This window comes from Macaca nemestrina, chromosome 9, assembly GCF_043159975.1.
Source record: "Macaca nemestrina isolate mMacNem1 chromosome 9, mMacNem.hap1, whole genome shotgun sequence".
NCBI lineage: Eukaryota > Metazoa > Chordata > Mammalia > Primates > Cercopithecidae > Macaca > Macaca nemestrina.
In genome coordinates, this window is record NC_092133.1 from 35,269,225 (window position 1) to 35,289,434 (window position 20,210).

Consider the following 20,210-nt stretch of genomic DNA (forward strand, 5'->3'; position numbering starts at 1 on the left):
TGCTTAGGAGTACATATGTGGATAAAGCTATAAAATATAAAGTAAGGAAATTAATGGCAAAGAGAAGAATCACACAACTCAATGCAACAGTGTGGGTATTACAGTAGCCTTTTTTATTTTATTTTTTTTTTTTTTGAGATGGAGTCTCACTCTGTTACCCAGGCTGGAGTGCAGTGGTGCAATCTCAGCTCACTGCAAGCTCCACCTCCTGGGTTCATGCCATTCTCCCGCCTCAGCCTCCCAAATAGCTGGGACTACAGGTGCGTGCCACCACGCCCAGCTAATTTTGTTTTTGTATTTTTAGTAGAGACGGGGTTTCACCATGTTAGTCAGGGTGGTCTCAATTTCCTGACCTCGTGATCCGCCCACCTCGGCCTCCTGAAGTGCTGGGATTACAGACTTGAGCTACCATTCCCTGCCCTATTATGGTAGCTTTTACAGTGGATGGTAGGTTCTCACGTGCTTCAGAACTATCATGTAAGTTACATATAGTCTGCTGTATATGGAAAACATATACATAATATACATAAAATGAAAAAAAAATGAGAGTCAGACAATAAGGTGAGCTAAAGGACACAAGAAAAGATTATGAGGAAACTAAAATTATAATAACAATTAAAATGTTCATTGGACATGGTAAATAACAGAAATAGTCCTGGAGAAAATAGGTGTAGCAACATGGAAGACAAACTTGAGACAACCTCTTGCAGGTGAAACACAAAATGTTTAAAAAATAATCAGAAAGGAGATGACAGATGTGCAGAACTGAGGATGGAGATCTAATAGATTCCTGAAGCAGAGATTGGAGCAATAGAAAGAAATAAGAATTCAAAGCTATATTTATTTATTTATTTCACCTTTAATATTCTACCTTAATCCAAACAAATCTAAATAAGTTATTGAGTGATTTTTTTCCCATAAGTTATTGGGGTAAAGGTGGTATTTGGTTACATGAGTAAATTCTTTTGTGGTGATTTGTGAGATTTTGCTGTGCCCATCACTGAAAAGTATACACTGCACCCTGTTTGTAGTCTTGTATCCCTTGCTCCCCTCCCACTCTTCCCCCCGAGTCCCTAAAGTCCACTGTATCATACTTAGGCCTTTGCATCCTCAGCTCCCACATATCAGTGAGAATGGTTTTCCATTCCTGAGTTAGTTTACTTAGAATAATAGCCTCCAATCTCATCCAGGCCACTGCAGATGCCATTAATTCATTTCTTTTTATGGCTGAGTAGTATTCCATTGTATAAATATATCACAGTTTCTTTATCCACTCGCTGATTGGTGGGCATTTGGGTTGGTTCCATGATTTTGCAATTGTGAATTGTGCTGCTATAAACATGAGTGTGCAAGTATCTTTTTCATAGAATAACTTATTTTCCTCTGGGTAGATACCCAGTAGTGGGATTGCTGGATGAAATGGTAGTTCTACTTTTAGTTCTTTAAGGAATCTCCACACTGTTTTCCATAGTGGCTGTACTAGTTTACATTCCCACCAGCAGTGTAGAAGTGTTCCCTGATCACTGCATCCATACCAACAACTACTGGTTTTTTGATTTTTTGATTACGGCCATTCTTTCAGGAATAAGGTGGTATTGTGTTGTGGTTTCGATTTGCATTTCCCTGATCGTTAGTTGTGTTGAGCGTTTTCTTTTTTTCTTTTTTTCTTTTTCTTTTTCTTTTTCTTTTTTTTTTTTTTTTTTTTTTTTTTTTTCATATAGAGTCTTGCTTTTGTCACCCAGGTTGGAGTGCAATGGCACAATCTTGGCTCACTGCAACCTCCACCTCCCAGGTTCCAGCAACTCTCCTGCCTCAGCCTCCTGAGTAGCTGAGATTACAGACGCCTGCCACCATGTCCAGCTAATTTTTGTATTTTTAATGGAGACGGGGTTTCACCCTTTTGGCCAGGCTGGTCTCAAACTCCTGACTTCAGGTGATCTACACGCCTCAGCCTCTCAAACTGCTGGGATTACAGGCGTGAGCCACCGTACCTGGCCCATTGAGCATTTTTTCATGTTTGTTGGCCATTTGTACATCTTCTTTTGAGTATTGTCTATTCATGTCCTTAGACCACTTTTTGATGGATTGTTTTTTTCCTTACTGATTTGTTTGAGTTCATTGTAGATTCTGTTTTAATCCTTTGACGGATGTATAGGTTAGGAAGATTTTTTCCCTCTCTGTGGGTTGTCTGCTTACTCTGCTGACTGTTCTTTTTGGCGTGCAAAAGCGCTTTAGTTTAATTAAGTCCCAACTATTTATGTTTGTTTTTATTGCATTTACTTTTGGGTTCTTGTTCATGAAATCCTTGCCTAAACCAATGTCTAGATGGTTTTTCCCTCTGTGTGTTGTTTAAGAAGTCCTTCCCTATATGTAGTTCATAAAGATATTCTATATTTTCTTTTTAAACTTTTAAAGTTTTTTTTCTTTCATGGATGAGTCTTTAACCAATCTAGAATTGGTCTGGGGTATTTATGAGACAGGTATCTAATTTCATATTTTTCCATATGGATAATCCAATTATACCAGCATCATTTATTAAATCATCTCTCCTTTCTTTAGTGATCTGAAGTGCCTTGTGTCCTATATTAAACTCCCACATATTCATGAGTCTGTTGTCTTCTAGAATTATTATAGTTTCAGGTTGTAGATTTGAGTTCTTAATCCAGCTTGAGCTGATTTTTGTATAAGGTGAGAGATGAGGATCCAGTTTCATTCTCCTACATGTGGCTAGCCAGTTATCCCAGCACCATTTGTTGAAAAGTGTAACGTTTCCCCACTTTATGTTTTTGTTTGCTTTGTCAAAGATCAGTTGGCTGGGCCGGGCGCGGTGGCTCAAGCCTGTAATCCCAGCACTTTGGGAGGCCGAGACGGGCGGATCACGAGGTTGGGAGATCGAGACCATCCTGGCTAACATGGTGAAACCCCGTCTCTACTAAAAAATACAAAAAACTAGCCGGGCGAGGTGGCGGGCGCCCGTAGTCCCAGCTACTCGGGAGGCTGAGGCAGGAGAATGGCGTAAACCCGGGAGGCGGAGCTTGCAGTGAGCTGAGATCCGGCCACTGCACTCCAGCCTGGGCGGCAGAGCGAGACTCCGTCTCAAAAAAAAAAAAAAAAGATCAGTTGGCTGTAAGTATGTGGGTTTATTTCTAGGTTCCCTATTCTGTTCCATTGGTCTGTGTGCCTATTTTTACACCATTACCATGCTGTTTTGGTGACTGTGGTCTAACAGTATAGTTTGAAATGAGGTAGTGTGCGATGCCTCCAAATTTGTTCTTTTTGCTTAGTCTTGCCTTGGCTATGCAGGCTCTTTTTTGGTTCCATATGAATTTTAGAATTGTTTTTTCTAATTCTGTGAAGAATAGTGGTGGTATTTTGATGGGGATTGCATTGAATTTATAGATTGCTTTTGGAAGTATGGTCATTTTCATAATATTGACTCTACCCATCCATGAGCATGGGATGTGTTTCCATTTGTTTGTGCCATCTGTGATTTCTTCCAGCAGTGTTTTGTAGTTTTCCTTGTAGAGGTCTTTTACCTCCTTGATTGGTATATTTTTAACTATTTCTTTTTTTTTTTTGCAGCTATTGTAAAAGGGGTTGAGTTCTTGATTTGATTCTCCACTTGGTTGCTGTTGGTGTATAGAAGAGCTACCGATTTGTGCACATTAATCTTGTATTCAGAAACTTTGCTGAATTATTTTATTAGTTCTAGGAGCTTTCTTGGAGGAATCTTTAGGGGGTTCAGAGTAAACGACCTTATCATCAGCACACAGTGACAGTTTGACTTCCTCTTTACCGATTTGGATGCCCTTCCTTTCTCTTGTCTAATTGCTCTGGCTAGAACTTCCAATACTATGTTGAAGAGGAGTGAGGAGAGTGGGCATCCTTGTCTTTTTCCAGTTCTCAGAGCGAATGCTTTCAACTTTTCCCCATTCAGTATTATGTTGGCTGTGGTTTGTCACAGATGGCTTTTATTACATTGAGGTATGTCCCTCGTATGCCGACTTTGCTGGAGAGTTTTAATCATAAAGGGATGCTGGATTTTGTCGAGTGCTTTTTCTGCGTCTATTGACATGATCATGTGATTTTTGTTTTCAATTCTGTTTATGTGGTGTATCACATTTATTGACTTGCATATGATAAACCATTCCTACATCCCTGGTATGAAATCCACTCGATCATGTTGGAATATCATTTTGATATGTTGTTGGATCAATCCAATCAGCTAGTACTTTGTTAAGGATTTTAGCATCTATATTGATCAAGGATATTGGTCTATAGTTTTCTTTTTTGGTTATATTCTTTCCTGGTTTTGGTATTAGGGTGATGCTGGCTTCATAGAATGAATTATGGAGGGTTCCTTCTTTCTCTATCTTTTGAATAGCGTCAAAAGAATTGGTACCAATTCTTTGAGTGTCTGGTATAATTCTGCTGTGAATCCATCCAGTCTTGGACTGTTTTTTGTTGGTAATTTTTTAATTACAATTTCAATCTCACTGCTTGTTATTGGTCTCTTCAGGGTATCAAATTCTTCCTGATTTAAGCTAAGAGGGTATTTTTCCAGGAATTTATCTACCTCTTCCAGGTTTTCTAGTTTATGTGCATAAAGGTGTTCACAGTAGCCTTGAATGATCTTTCATATTTCAGTGGTGTCAGTTGTAATATCTCCTGTTTTGTTTCTTAATGTGGTTCTTAGACTTTCTCTCTTCTTAATCTTCTATTTTGGATTAATCTTGCTAATGGTTTATCAATTTTATTTATCTTTTTAAAGAACCAGCTGTTTGTTTCATTTATCTTTTGTATTTTTTGTTTGTTTCTATTTCATTTAGCTCTGCTCTGATCTTGGTTATTTCCTTTCTTCTTTTGGGTTTGGGTTTGTTTTGTTCTTGTTTCTCTAGTCCCTTGAGGTATGACTTTAGAATGTCAGTTTGTGCTCTTTCAGTCTTTTCGATGTAGACTTTTAGGGGCTATGAACTTTCCTCTTAGCACCACCTTTGTTGTATTCCAGAGGTTTTGACAGGTTGTGTCATTATTGTCATTTAGTTTGAATAATTTTTTTATTTCTATCTTGATTTCGTTTTTGACCCAGTGCTCATTCAGGAGCAGGTTATTTAATTTGCATGTATTTGCATGGTTTTGAAGGTTCCTTTTGGAGTTGATTTCCAGTTTTATTCCACTGTGGTCTGAGAGAGTACTTGATATAATGCCAGTTTTCTTGAATTTATTGAGGTTCATTTTATGGACTGTCATATGTTCTATCTTGGAGAAAGTTCCATGCAGTGTTGAATAGAATGTGTATTCTGCAGTTGTTGGATGAAATGTTCTGTATATATCTGTTAAGTCCATTTGTTCCAAGGTATAGTTTAAATCCATTGTTTCTTTGTTGACTTTCTGTCTTTTGATGTCCTGTCTAGTGCTGTCAGTGGAATATTGAAGTCTCCCACTATTATTGTGTTGCTGTCTATCTCATTTCTTAGGTCTATTAGTAATTGTTTTATAAATTTGGGTGTTCCGGTGTTAGGTGCATATATGTTTAGGATTGCCATATTTTCCTGTTAGACAAGGCCTTTTACCATTATATAATGCCCCTCTTTGTCTCTTTTAACTGCTGTTGCCTTAAAGTTTGTTTTGTCTGATAAAAGAATAGCTACCCCTCCTTGCTTTTGGTGTCCATTTGCATGAAATGCCTTTTTCCACCCCTTTAAGTTTATGTGAGTCCTTATGGGTTAGGTGAGTCTCTTGAAGGCAGCAGATAGTTAGTTGGTTGGTGAGTTCTTATCCATTCTACAGTTCTGTATCTTTTAAGTGGAGCATTGAGGCCATTTACATTCAATGTTAGTATTGAGATGTGAGGTACCTTTGTATTCGTCATGCTACTTGTTGCCTGAGTACCTTGGTTTGTTTTTTGTTTTTGCTTTTTAACTTGTATTTTTGTTTTATAGGTCCTGTGTGATTTATGCTTTAAAGAGGTTCTGTTTTAATGTGTTTCCAGGATTTGTCTCAAAGTTCAGAGCTCCTTTTAGCAGTTCTTGTAGTGGTGGTTTGGTAGTGGCGAATTCTCTTAACATTTGTTTGTCTGAAAAAGACTGTATCTTTCCATCATATAGGATGCTTAGTTTCACTGGATTCAAAATTCTTGGCTGATAATTGTTTTGTTTCAAGAGGCTGAAGATAGGGCCCCAATCCCTTCTAGCTTGTAGGGTTTCCACTGAGAAATCTGCTGTTAATCTAATAGGTTTTCCTTTATAGGTTACCTGGTGTTTCTGTCTCACAGCTCTTAAGATTCTTTCCTTCATCTTAACTTTAGATAACCCGATGACAACGTGATGATCTTTTTGCAATGAATTTCCCAGGTGATTTTTGTGCTTCTTGTATTTGGATGTCTAGGTCTCTAGCAAGGTCAGTTAAGTTTTCCTCAATAATTCCCCCAAATATGTTTTCCAAACTTTCAGATTTCTCTTCTTCCTCAGGAACACCGATTATTCTTAGGTTTCATCACTTAACATAATCCCAGACTTCTTGGAGGCTTTGTTCACATTTTCTTATTCTTTTTTCTTTGTCTTTGTTGAATTAGGTTAATTTGAAGACCTTATCTTTGAGCTCTGAATTTCTTTTTTCTACTTGTTCAATTCTATTGCTGAGACTTTCCAGAACATTTTGCACTTCTACAAGTGTGTCCAATGTTTCCTGTAGTTTTAATTGTTTTTTCTTTATGCTATCTATTTCCTTGAATATTTCTCCCTTCACTTCTTATATCGTTTTTTGGATTTCCTTGCATTGGGCTTCAGCTTTCTCTGGTGCCTCCCTGATTAGCTTAATAACTAACCTCCTGAATTTACTGAATTTACTGAGTAAATCCCTGATTTACTCTTTTTCAGGTAAATCAGGGATTTCTTCTTGGTTTGGATCCATTGCTGGTGAACTAGTGTGATTTTTTGGGGGTGTTAAAGGGCCGTGTTTTGTCATATTACCAGAGTTGGTTTTCTGGTTCCTTCTCATTTGGGTAGGCTCTGTCAGAGGGAAGGAAGGTCTACAGTTAGAGGCTGTTGTTCAGAATCTTTTGTCCCATGGGGTGTTCCCTTGATATAGTACTCTCCTCCTTTTCCTATGGATGTGGCTTCCTGTGAGCTGAACTGCAGTGATTGTTGTCTGTCTTCTGGGTCTAACCACCCACCAAGTCTACCCAGTTCCAAGCTGGTACTGGGGGTTGTCTGCACAGAGTCCTGTGATGGGAACCGTCTATGGGTCTCTCAGCCATGGATACCAGCACAGTATTTAGGGTGTCTCCCAGGTCCTGCAGAAGCAGTTCACTTGCTTCCTTCAGAGAGTCTGTGGGTCCTCTCAAGATTGCTGGTTTGTTCTTGCAGTTGATCTGGAGCTAAAATTCACGATGTGAGCCTCCGCATGCTGCTTTGTCTGTCCCAGTTGGAGCTGCAATCTAGTTCTGCCTCCCGTCCACCATAATGATCAAATCTCCTCAAAGCTATATTTAAAGAAAGTTCTCAGAGGCTAAAGGAAAGTGTTTGTCTTTCTGATCAAAAGTGCTCTCCCTAATACTGGCAAATTAATGCAGAAACTCATATTGACACATTTCTGGCCAAAGTTCATAAAATTAAGGGTAAAACATGACTTCTATGAGCATCCTAGCAAAACACAAAAACTAGAAAATAAACAGGCTACCCATACATAGAACAAAAATCATGCTAGCTTCAAAATTCTCTTTAACAATGCTACAAGAAAATGACCTCATTCTACTTGAGGTCAATATTGAAATTTTTAAAAAAGAAAATGATTTCAAAATTTATTTGGAAAAACAAATGAGTATGAGGTAATGGAAATCTCAATTACATTGACTTGATCTTTACAAATTTATGATCAAATTAAATTATTGCATGCATCCTGAAAATATGTATCTTGATTATATATCAGTTTCAAGAATGCTTTAAATAAATATGCCTAAATAAGAAAAGTTTGAACAAAATAATAAAAAGTATAATGAAATAGACTTGAATCTATAGATATTAAAATATAAATGATAATAATGAAAATGCTGTGAAACTGATTAAAAATTGAGAGTTCAGTGGAAGACAACAGAAAGTCTAGACACAGAATTACATATACTATTTATCAGTATATCATGAATATCCCACATCATAAGATACACACACATACACACAAAGTCCTCATTTAATGTCATTGGTAGATTCTTAGAAACTGTGACTTTCAGTGAAATGATGTACAGCAAACCCTCAAATAATGTCATTTTGCTCAATGTCATTTCATTATAATGTTGATGAGGAAAAAAGTGGTTTTATTACACATCGTTTCACTTAAAGTCACAATTTCCAAGAACCTCTTGATGACATTAAGTGAAGACCTACTGTTACTTAGTGTGTGATAAGGATGGGCTTATGGATAGATTATTCATTATATGATACTAAAATAATTACTAGACTACTTAAAAAATAACAAATTTAATAGTATACATCAAATCATTTTCAATGAATTAAAAGTTTAAATGTTTAAATAATATAAAAAAGAACTAGAAGAAATATAAGTGAAGATGTATCTAATCCTTATATGAGGAAGGACTTAATTAAGAATTTAAAAAAGGAAAAAACCAAAAGAAAAATATTGATGTGTTTTCCTATAAATTTTTTTTTAATTCTCCATGTCAAAAAACCATAAAAAGTGATAGAAGTCAAACTACAAACTTGAACAGAACATTTATGCCATATACAACTCAAGGATTTTTACTACCAAAATTAAAAGCCTATGTTATAGAGGATTCTGGGAAGATGGCAGAATAGGAAGCATCATGAATCTGTCTCTTCACTCAGACAACAATTGCACTGGCAGAATCTGTCTCATGTAACTATTTTAGAAGGACAAGGTCTATTAAAGGCTTGCAGCTTTCAAGGGAAGGCTAGGAAGGTGAATTGCAGTTAATTTTGGTCAATTTCAGCTCTTAGCTCAGTAGTGACTACCCATTCCCCACCTCTTAGCCCTATGGCAGGTAGCTGTGTATGTGTTCCTGGAGCAGTTTGCATACAGCTGGCAGGAGTCAGAGTGATCAAAAAATACCCCATCCTCTAAATACCAGGGATCTCTACTCTCATCTCTGATTACTGCTTCTGACCAAGAGGTGCAGATAAAGAGGCAGGTAACCATTGTTGTTGCACCTCTCTCCATTGATGTAAGCCCCTCCCCCTCTGGCTGAAGTGACTGTAGGGGATTTAAAAGATTGGTGCCTTTTTGTTTTGTTTTGTTTTTTTACTCTCCTCCTTTTTTCCTCTTTTTTTTTTCAGACATTAAATACAGAAACATTCAAAAAGCAACTGTGTGTACAGGGAAAAGTAGAAAGTACTACGCATACCTAGGAAAAGGTGCAGACTCAAAAAAGACCTGAGAAGACCTTAAGTTTGTACCTCAGGCTGATCCTGGCACAGGAACAGCCTACAACAATTAAACACACACACTCACACTCACACACACACATCCACACACACACACACACCAAAAACAACTAAAACCCAGCAAACCCTAGGGAAGAAGAGGATATGTTTTCCAGAGTCACCACATTATTAGATTCAAATGTCCAGTTTCCAACAACAACAAAGAAATTACAAAGCATACAAATAAACAATATCTTTGAAGTATGGCTCATTCAAAGAAAAAAGTAAATAAATCCGTAGAAACCATCCTTGAAAAAGACCTGATGGCAGATCTACTAAGCAAAGACTTTAAACCAATTCTCTTGAAGATGCTAAATGAAGATGTGGAAAAAGTCAAGAAAATGATATATAAACAAAATAAAATATCAGTAAAGAGAAAGAAAACCTATAAAGAAACAAAAAAAAAAATTCTGGAGCTGAAAAATATAGTGACTGAAATTAAAATTTAGTAGAGTAATTCAAAGGCAGATTGGAGCAGTCAGAAGAGAGAATCAGCAAATTCAAAGGTAGGACAGTGGAAATTATCTAGTCTGAGGAACAGAAAAAAAAGATTGAAGAAAAATGAACAGGGCCTAAGGGACCTGGGGGACATCAAGTAGTGGCCCAATATACACACTGTGGGAGTCCCAGGAGAAGAGAAAAAGGAGCACAGAAAATAATCAATAAACAATGGCTGAAAACATCTCAAATTTGATTTTAAAAACATGCATATAAACATCCAAGAAGCTCAGTGAATTCTAAATAAGATGAATCTAAAGAGACCCACACCAAGACACTTTAAATCAGATTTTAAAGGCCAAATCAAATCTTGAAAGCATCATGAGTGAAGTGAATTGCCAAATATAAGTAATTCTTAGTAAGATTATCAGTAGATTTCTCATCAGAAACTTTGAAGGCCAGAAGGCAGTGAGCCAATATATGCAAAGTGCTAAAAAGAAAAAAAAAAACTGTCAACAAAGAATCCTATATCCATCAAAACTTTTTCTTCAAAAGCAAGGGAGAAATTAAGACATTCTCAAATAAAGAAAAGTTGAGCGATTTTGTGACGACTAGACTTGCTCTGCAAAAAAATGCTTAAGGGAGTCCTGCATGTTGCAATGAAAGTATACTACATAGTAATTCAAAGTTGTATGAAAAAATAAATATTAAATAAATATTATTAAATAAATAAATATTATTAAATAAATAAATAAATAAATATTAAATAAATATTATTAAAATTTCAATAAATATTAATTATATGAGCCAATATACAAGCTGGCATTATTGTAACAATAGGTTTTAACTCCTTTTAAGACAATAGGTTTTAACTTTTTTTCTGCATGATTTCACAGACTAATACCTCTTTTAAAAACAATTATTAGTCTAAAAGCTAGTGTTATTATTACTTTGGTTTGTAACTCCAATTTTTGTTTCTACATAATTTAAGAGAATAATGTATTTAAAAGAATTATCAGTTTATATTTTGGGGACACACAGTGTATCCAGATGTAATTTTGTGACATCAACCATTGATATAAAAAGTAAAATAGAGGTTCCTCTTCAAAGACTTTCCTCCCCGTCTAATTAGGAATAAATAGTAACTTCTCCTAAAAGCAAAATTTATTCAAAGACCTGTGCTAACATTCTTAAATATCTGCTGGCTGTAATAAAGAAATCAATGTGCTTTATGTTCTTAGCTCCCACAATTTAGCCTAAATATTTGCCCTGGCATGCTTATACTGGTCCAAGCAAGCACTAGGTCATAACCTGTTCCTCTTCCTTATTTAAAAGTGTTTTTATCTTTCTCAGCATTCCACAAGTTACTTCCTCCTTCCTTTGTTCTCCTCTACCTTTGCCTCTTTCAAAAAATTCTAAGTTGCTAGCCAAACCAGACAAATACAGAATGTGAGGTCCCATTCCAGCCAATGGAAACCAGACACAGCAGTAGGGTGGATGCGTCAGGTTATAAATGACCCTGTCTCCTTTGTTCGGTGTACCCTTGTGGCAAAACTGCTGGCAAGTGTGCCCTTTCTGCAGGAAATAAAAATGGCCTTACTAAATAAATTAAATTTATGTTCAAGTGCTATTTCTTTACAGCACCGGAGAACAAGCATTTCAAACAATTGAGAAGGGTGAGGACAGAGCTGTAAAGGAGCAGAGTTTTTGTATGTTGTTAAAGTTAAACTGGTATAAATGCAAATTAGAGTATTATAATTAGGATGTTAAATGTAATACCAAAGTAACCACAAAGAAAATAGTTATAGAGTATGCACAAAAGGTAATGAGAAAGGAATTTAAACATTTCACTAAAAAAATCACTAAACACAAAAGAAGACAGTGATATCGGAAATGAGGGACAAAAAAGCTATAACATATAGAAAACAGCAAAATGACAGATGTCCCTCCTTATCAGTAGTTACTTTAAATGTAAATTGATTAAACTCTCCAGTCAAAGGACAGAGGTTGCCAGAAAGGATTTTAAAAGTAAAACAGGATCCAACTGTATGCTGTCTACACAGAGATTCACTTTAGACCCAAAAACACAAAAAGATTGAAAGGATGGAAAAATATATTCCATAAAAATAGTAACCAAATGAGAGCAGAGGCAGCTTTACTAATATCAGACAAAATAGATTTTAAATTTTCAAAGATTATAGGAGACAAAGAAGGACATTATATATTAATACAAGGTTCAATACAGCAATAATATATAACAATTATGTTTACACACCTAATTACAGATCACAAAAATATGAAGTGAAAGTTGCCAGAACGGAAAGAGAAACAGACACTTCTGCAATAACAGTTGAAGACTTCAATATCCCATCCTCAATAATGATAAGAAAAACAAGACAGAAGTAAGGAAGTAGAGGAGTTAAACAACACAATAAACCAACTAGATCTAACAGACACACCAAACAGTTTACCCAGCAACAATAGCATACACATTTTTTCTCATTGCATATGGGACATTTTGCAGGATAAGTCCATGTGTTAGGCTGCAAATTAAGTTCAAATTTGATATACAAATGCAATTGAATATTATTCAGCCTTACAAAAGAAGAAAATTCTGACATATGCTACAACATGGATGAACCTTGAGAACATTATGCTAAGGGAAATAAGCCAGTCACAAAAAGACAAATACTATGAGTTAATTTATATGAGGTACTTAGAATAGTCAGAGAGGCAGAAAGTGGAATGATGGTTGCCAGAGGTTGGGGGAGGAGGGATGAAGAGTTAATGTTTAATGGGTACAGAGTTTCAGTTTTACAAGATGACAAGTTATAGAGATGGACAGTGGTGATGGTTATACAACATTATGAATTTACGTAATACCACTGAACTGTACACTTAAAAATGGTTGAGATGATAAATTTTATGTTATGCGGATCTCACCACAGTAAAAAAAAAAAAATGGGAAAGAATGTTGGTCATTAGGAATTAACCTTATCAACTTCTTTTATATATCTACCCCAAACCTCTTTAGAGTTTTACCCAGGTATCCTCGTCTCCTTTTTTAGAGGATGGCATGGCATTTAGCTATCTCCTACTGAAAAGCAGACAGGTTTCAAGTTAATAAATCTAAAGTTTGCCACTCAGTTATGGTGGGGATTATATTATATAAGTTTATTTTTTATCTCTACATAATTATTGAGAATTAAACATAATAAACAATATCACTTTTTTTCTAAATGTGAGTGGCTTGCCTGTTACAAACGTGTCTCACATTAAGTGAAAATCGTTGTAACACAAAGATAATGGCTATACCCAAATGCAAGTTTGAGAGCAAGCCTGTTTAGATTTTTCAAATTACCTAAATAAAAACAGGGGTGTTTGTGATAAGACATTGGAATGAAGGATAAGAAAAATGGGAACGAACTGTAGTGAGTCGAAATTGGAGGAACGGAAGTGTTTTGTGTTTTTGCTCTTCTTGACTTCTAAATGCTTTGTGAGTGTAAAAATCAGAAACTAAATTTTGGCAACCTCTATATAAAAACTAAGGCTCCCTTCCAGATTCTGTACCCACTCTCTAGGTTGAATTCTTTGTTTTTCAGCTGCCTTGTGTCTTTATGTAATATGACTTTGTACTTCACAGCATGAAGGAAAGTGTTATACAGCCATTGGAGGCAAATAGATCCCTATTTGCTTTCAGGGTCTACCATTCACTAGTTTTGTGACCTGAGATATACCTTGAAATGTCTGCATGTCTGTAAAATGAGAATAATAATCCCTATTATTATTTCAGAGGATTATATCTTACTATTACTGAGAAAATAGTAAGCGAATCATAGCTAACTTACAGTTTTTTACTTTTATTATTTAAAAGAAAGTACATTGCAAGTCAGTAAGAAAAAGGTGGAAATCCCCTTGGAGTGTGATAACCACTTCATAAAGTAATCATCAAAAACACAGAAATTGTAACCAAATTTGAGCATATTAAACCCATAACACTTTTTCCATCTATATAATTGATAATGACTATTTGCCTTTTTTAATATTAGGAGACCATATTTAACAGCCATCCTAAGGCCACTTAAAATTAAAGTAAATCGTTGTGCATGGCTTAGAGTACACTACTCAGGGCAGATTTGGAGCCATTCTAGTAGCAAAGGGGCTTGGAGACTTCGTTCTGATTTATGCAGTTCGTCAGATGTTTTTAAGCAGCTGATACTATAAATGACCAAACAAGACAAAAAAAAAAAAAAGATTATCAGAAGGCTTCTGCCTGAAAAGATGAATGCTAATAAAACACGATTGATGTCTTTAAGGCATTGAAGAGTATGCACTGAATAGTATATTCACTGAATTCAGGAATTTGAGTGGGGTAGGAGGGTCCTAAATGTTACTAGGAAGCCCTATTTTATACACTGAGTTATAAACACTGAAGTCATTACCTCACAATAGTTGATAAGAACTTGCACAACAGAAATGTAAATTTTATATTTATATCAGATGCAAACACAAAATATGATGATAGCAAATACAACAGAAATTAAGGTGGGCTTTTGTAAGCTCATATAAATGTGTGCCACAGATTGAATATTTTTAAATCCATTACACATGGTTCATAGAATGGTTAAAGCATCACATTCTTTTTAGTTTAGAATGACATTTTCTATTGTCAGATTGTTGAGGATAACCAAGAATTAGCACCATGGTTGCAAACATTTTTCTGTTTGCCTTTTGGACTCTGGAATCAAGGACTCTGGTCTCCTATGTGGAGAAGCTTCACCTCAGTCCCACTGCACTAGTAGTCTTCAGCGACAATATTTGGAGGATGACAGTTTGGATGATCATGTTAGTAACAATTCTAAGGAATGGAAATAGTCTATTCCATAATTAAACAGAAATCATAAACCACTATAAAAGTAAAGTCATAGAAAAAGAAAGTTGAAAATGTGAAGTCTCAAATGGTTTTATTTCATAATATATGAAAATCCTTGATTCATTTGTTCATATGCTGCTGTAGGTCAACTCCACTTACACATCCCAGTTTAGTTGAAAGGCCACTTTAGACAGTGTCCACTTCATTATCAACCCAGGTTCGTGTTTCCTGGGGCTGACCATGCTTGTAGGCTTTGGGCTGCGTTGGTCATGACTCACTTTACTCCCGGTAGGAAGTGATTTCTGGCCCGTGTGTGTGTGTGTCATGTTTACTCAGAACACCTGAGCATGTGGTCTCTCCCTGACCCTCTCCCTCTCTATTCTCCTCAGGACTACTGGCTGTCTCTCCTCTACAAGCGCCTGATTGGCCCCAAAGTCTTGGCTGTGCATGTGGCTGGGCTCCAGCGGAAGCCACGGCCTGGCCGAGTGATCCGGGACAAACTGAGGATTTATGCTCACTGCACAAACCACCACAAGTAAGTCCTCAGAGAGATGGCACAGAAAGGCCACCCGAGGGGCTCCCACCCCGTTCCATTTGGGACCCCTTCAAGACTCATGTCCATTCACTAATCTTATCGAAAACTTTTTGCCGCTGGAATCACCATACCTGCTCTTTGCAGGTTTCAAATAATTTCTGGTAAATAGCTTTTACTCCAAGTAAATGCTCCCTTCTCAAACTTAGAGGATTAATCATAAAAGATTCCTAAAATTCTTGCCATTTGTTCATTTACTTATTCATCCAACACATTTTTATTGGGCATTTTCTCTGTGCCAGTTGATGTAATGCCCATGAGGCTTTTTTTGTGTGCCTAAGCTTCAGCCAAGTCAAGAGGTGTAAAATCTTTTCCTATGATCCACCAGCAAAGCTTAAGAAAATAAATCTCCCTTTTTAAGATGCATGCTGGAGAGATATGCCACTAGAAACCTAGCCCTAGACCAATGCATCTCAAGCTGGGTGTCCCCAGAACTAATGGAGTGCCCAGAGGTGGTCATGCCAGCTTTAGAGCCATTTCCAGTGTTTTGAAAATCTTTTCAGCTATTTTAAAAATTAAGAGGCTAAGTGAAATCTGGGCTTCCTTTTCTGAGGGCTCTGGACTTATAACAACCGAATGTGGTAGTGTGGGGTTATCCTTCTCTTTTTGATCTGAAGCACTGGTTGTCATTACAGTTGTCTTTAAAACAAACAGGAAAATTAATTATCAATAAATAAAGTTTGGCAGACAAAAAAATTTAACACATTAAGACCATAAGGGAAAACTTTAAATTGGAGAGAGGGGGGTGCCTAAAGCAAAATCCATCTGGCCAAATATGACTTTCTTACATCACTTCCTGTTTAAGGCAGAGTAGGCTGCCCTGGAAAAGAGAATTATTTCTCTTTCTCTTAATGCAAAGAAAACCTGGTGGGGGGATAACGGGGCAGGGAATGGGAAGCAAGTACCTCCAGCCAGACCTTCATTCCAGCCCAGGCCTATCGGGAGCTGATCAAGGGGAGTAGCTAGTACAAAGAGCTTGGAGTGGTCAGGTTACAACAGATGCTCCTTCTCCTTCCTTGATGAGAGAGGAGCCAAGCCAATTAATTTATCATGATAAGACTTTTCAAAGAATCACTCTGAGCAGAGCAGGGACAGGGGCCAGTTGTCTTGTCAGTAGATACAAGTGCCTATTGTAAATGAGGGGAGGCTGGCTTGGGCAGAGGCCAGAGGCTTTCAACATGCCTTTTGCTCAACAGGAAGCTCAATCCAATACCTGACAGAGAGTGACTGCTTTATGGCCTTGGCCTGGAGTTATCTGATCATCACACAAGGAAACATTGTATTCCTTGTCTCTGCCCTGGCCCTGAGGTAACCACCCAAAAGGTGGACCCCCAGACTCAAGATAGAAAAATTACTCTTGGCACCTTATATCCCTGTTGGAAAGCATATCAGTCTGTGGCCTTTATACTACTAGTCTGAGGACTCGGGGAAAAAATTATCTGCAGCCATGGGCTTAGCAGGGTTTGCGTCTCTTCATAGAAGCCTCCTCACATAATCTCATTCAAGTGTTCATCCTCATTCTTTAACATTCTCATGGGAAGTTGTTATTAATATTCTGAGTGTACTGTGAACTCAGGGCCAGTGTCTCATTCATTTTGTATTCTTGGTGTCTAATGTAGTGACTGGCATGAAGATCCCAGGAAAGGTTTGCAAATGAATGAATGAATGCAGAAATTGGGCATCAAGATGTTACCGTTGATTTAGAGTTAGAGCTTTCTTCCCCTTTGATATTACCACATCAGCCAAAAGGAAATGGTATGATGGGGATTCTACCATTCCCTAGTATGAGACCTCAAACAAGTTACTGAAATCTTCTGCATTCAAGACTCTCTGTCTACACCACCAGCTCTCCTCTAATTTCTATGCAGTCACTTCAGAATCTCTCTAGAGAAACGGTGTCACTGTGCTTCTATCAGTACAACCTCTCTCACTCCCTGTTAAAGAGACAGAAAGAAAAGACTTTCATAATCCATTCTACATATGACCCTAATGATAATAATTGGGGTGAAGGTGTTTTTGTTCCTATTAGATTCATAAAGAAAACCCACAGTGAATACACAGAGCTAGCTGAGGTTTCAGGGCTCCTCTGTGTCAGTGTCCAGCTAGGGTAGCTCAAAGGTAGAAGAAGTATCTATTCACCTCTCTGAGAAATCATGTGCCATTAAGGAAGCACTGCTGAGTCATTTATCTGTGGCCAATAGGCCAAAATCACAGAATTATCCCCGAGTGGGCATGGTAGATTCACACTATTCAACCTTGACGAATACTCTGAAAATATTTGCCCCGCGTCAAAACAGGGATTGGAAGAGAAGGTATAAACTTATGAGTAGAATCATCCAGAGAAAGCGTCTATTAAAACAACAACCCCTGCACTCCAGTGTGTATTGAATACTTGCTGTGTGACAAGCATCTTTCCAGATATTTGCATTTATTTTATTGAATTTCAGAGGTTCTACGGTATCACACCTACATGCAAATAGCAGCATTAATAATGCAAAGAATGCTACATTTGGAAATAGCCCTTAGAAATCATACGGCCCAGTGCCTGTTAAACACAGAAATCCGTTTCACATCTCCCTGACAGTCACGCAACCCCTATGTGGACACTGCCTGTCACAGCAGCCCCTTGCATTGTGGGTCATTTCTGACCTTGTAGAGCGCTGTCTCTTATGATTGATTTAGTAGAAAAACTTAGACCCTTATACCACCACCAGCAGGTGCTTTTCTGTTTTCTGTTCTGGAATTAACAAATTAGGACACTGACAGAATGGCAGTTCTCACCCTCGATCTTCTTGCTCAGAGAACAATCAAGTTTTGACAAGGAAGCCTCTTTTTATGAGCGATTCTGCTGAGACAATGTATGTTTCTGGGGTGGAGATGAGGTCCTTCGCCAAGTTCAGAACCAATTGGAACCTGGTGGATGTTGAAGCAAAATTAAGCCTTTTGGGGTTCAAGTTCGTTTATTATTGGCAAAACATGACTTCCTGTTTTTCAGAAGAAGTTTTTTTAAAGGCTCATAAAAATGGTTCCTGAGGCTTCTTGGACATCAAATGGCTCTTACAAAACAATATTTTGATGAGTTAAGTGTAAATGAATCAGAAACATGTGGATTAAATTTCCCTTAAAATACACAGGGGCTTTGAAATTAAGGGAAAAAATGTTTGGCAAAACATGGCCTGGCTTTTACCGAACCCAAAACCTTTGAATTAGATTTGGAGACAATGGATCAACCCAGTTTCAAGCACATTGACTTTCAGTGGGAATGACCGTGGACTGCAAAGCATCATCCTCCCTTCCCTTTCCCAGCCTCCCAGCTTCACTGGAGACATTTCTAGAACATGACTGTTTTCTATCTGGAAGTCAAGATGCACCTCCCCATTTGACATTCCCCACCTCTTACATTAGGATATTCCAATTCCAGCCTCCCTTCCCTGACTCACTTCCCCCTCCTCCCATGGCAACACAGAGAAATGTCAGGCAGGAAAAGAACAGCCAGAAAAAATGAACTCCAGATACATGGATTCTCTGCTGGTGAAAAAAAAAAAAAAAAAAAAAAAAATCTTACCCATGAGTGAGACATGGGGCAAGATAGATGATCCTCTCAGACAACTTCTCTCCTGAAAGGAACATTCACTAAGATAACCAAAAGCCACCTGGACTTGACAACATCAGAAGGCCAGCAAATGCTTGCAGGCCACGCTTTCAGACACCATTTTCTCCAAGATTATTTTTCTATGGTCAGAGAATATATGTTTCTCAGGAATTTGGATTCACAACACACTACTTTCAGGTTGGTGCTGCACTCCCCAGCCAAGAATGTGTCTTTGCAGCAAAAAGGCCTCGCTTAATGTCCTTGCCCATAAGCCAAGCAGGGAGAGGGATGGCTGAGGCAGTCTTTAATGCCAACTCCTACCTGAGAAGGTGCTGTGAGTTCTGAGAGCTTCTATATGTGGGTCTCTGGGCTGTACTGGTTTGTCTTCCCCAGGGGAACTATGTAAGTGGAAATCAGACCACTGCCAAACAGCTTGAAAAAGACAGCTTTCCCTGCAGCAGTGCTGTGATTTCAGGTCTCCCTCCCACCCACCACTTCCCCACATCCCACCTTCTCTTCTGCAGTCTCTAAGGGCTCATTCTGCCCCAGCTCTGCAGAGGAGAAACTCATAAATGCAAGCACGTGGCTCTCTCCTCCTCCATTGCTGGCCTTTGAGAGTGTTGTTTGATGGTAGCTAGCAAAAGAGTTTACTGCAGTCTGGCAAAATTGATACCCATCCACATGTATTTTCTCCCACTCTGAAGCCTAGAGGTCCTGCAATTAATGGTGTCTTCCTCAGTTTTACAGATAGCTAAGCTAAGCTGAAACCCCACCAATGGGAAAGAGTCGATGTTCTTCTTTAATGATGGTCAACACTGATTCAGGCTGCCAGCATCCTTCTTCAGAGTTCTGGGGACACAAGTATGCTTAAATCAACTGGCATTCTCTTCTGACCTAACTCATTTAGCTACAAAAGCTAGTTCACATGTTGCAGGGGATTCAGAAGGACTGGAGGAGGAGGAACCGGATGGAAGAGTCGTTTTAATAATTTATCACAGCACAAATGCAGGCATCCAAAAGCCTTGAACACAATAATGTACCCTCCTGCAGATGCAAGAAAAATCCTCTGACACACAGCCAGCAGGATATACTTCGGTAGCTCTTCTCATAATCTTAATGAATTGTTCTAAGCAAGTGGTTCCCAAACCCAATTCATCTGCCAAATATCCCAGAAAGACTTTTTTAAGTAGAGATTCCCAGTCCCTAATCCCAAATAGATTGAATCAGAATCTCCAGGGAAGAGCCCTGGAAACTGTGCTT

The 20,210-nt window shown here is 37.8% G+C and overlaps 1 protein-coding gene across 7 annotated transcripts in view; it reads left to right on the forward strand.

Annotated features, from left to right (window-relative positions):
• Positions 1–20,210, forward strand: part of LOC105478425 (heparanase 2 (inactive)) — an 870,370-nt gene that overhangs the window by 823,069 nt on the left and 27,091 nt on the right. For all 7 annotated transcript variants that reach the window (XM_071069329.1, XM_071069330.1, XM_071069332.1 and 4 more), the window contains one exon: positions 15,156–15,301. In XM_071069329.1, coding sequence (XP_070925430.1) covers positions 15,156–15,301 — 146 coding nt within the window. The remainder of the gene's footprint in view (positions 1–15,155; positions 15,302–20,210) is intronic.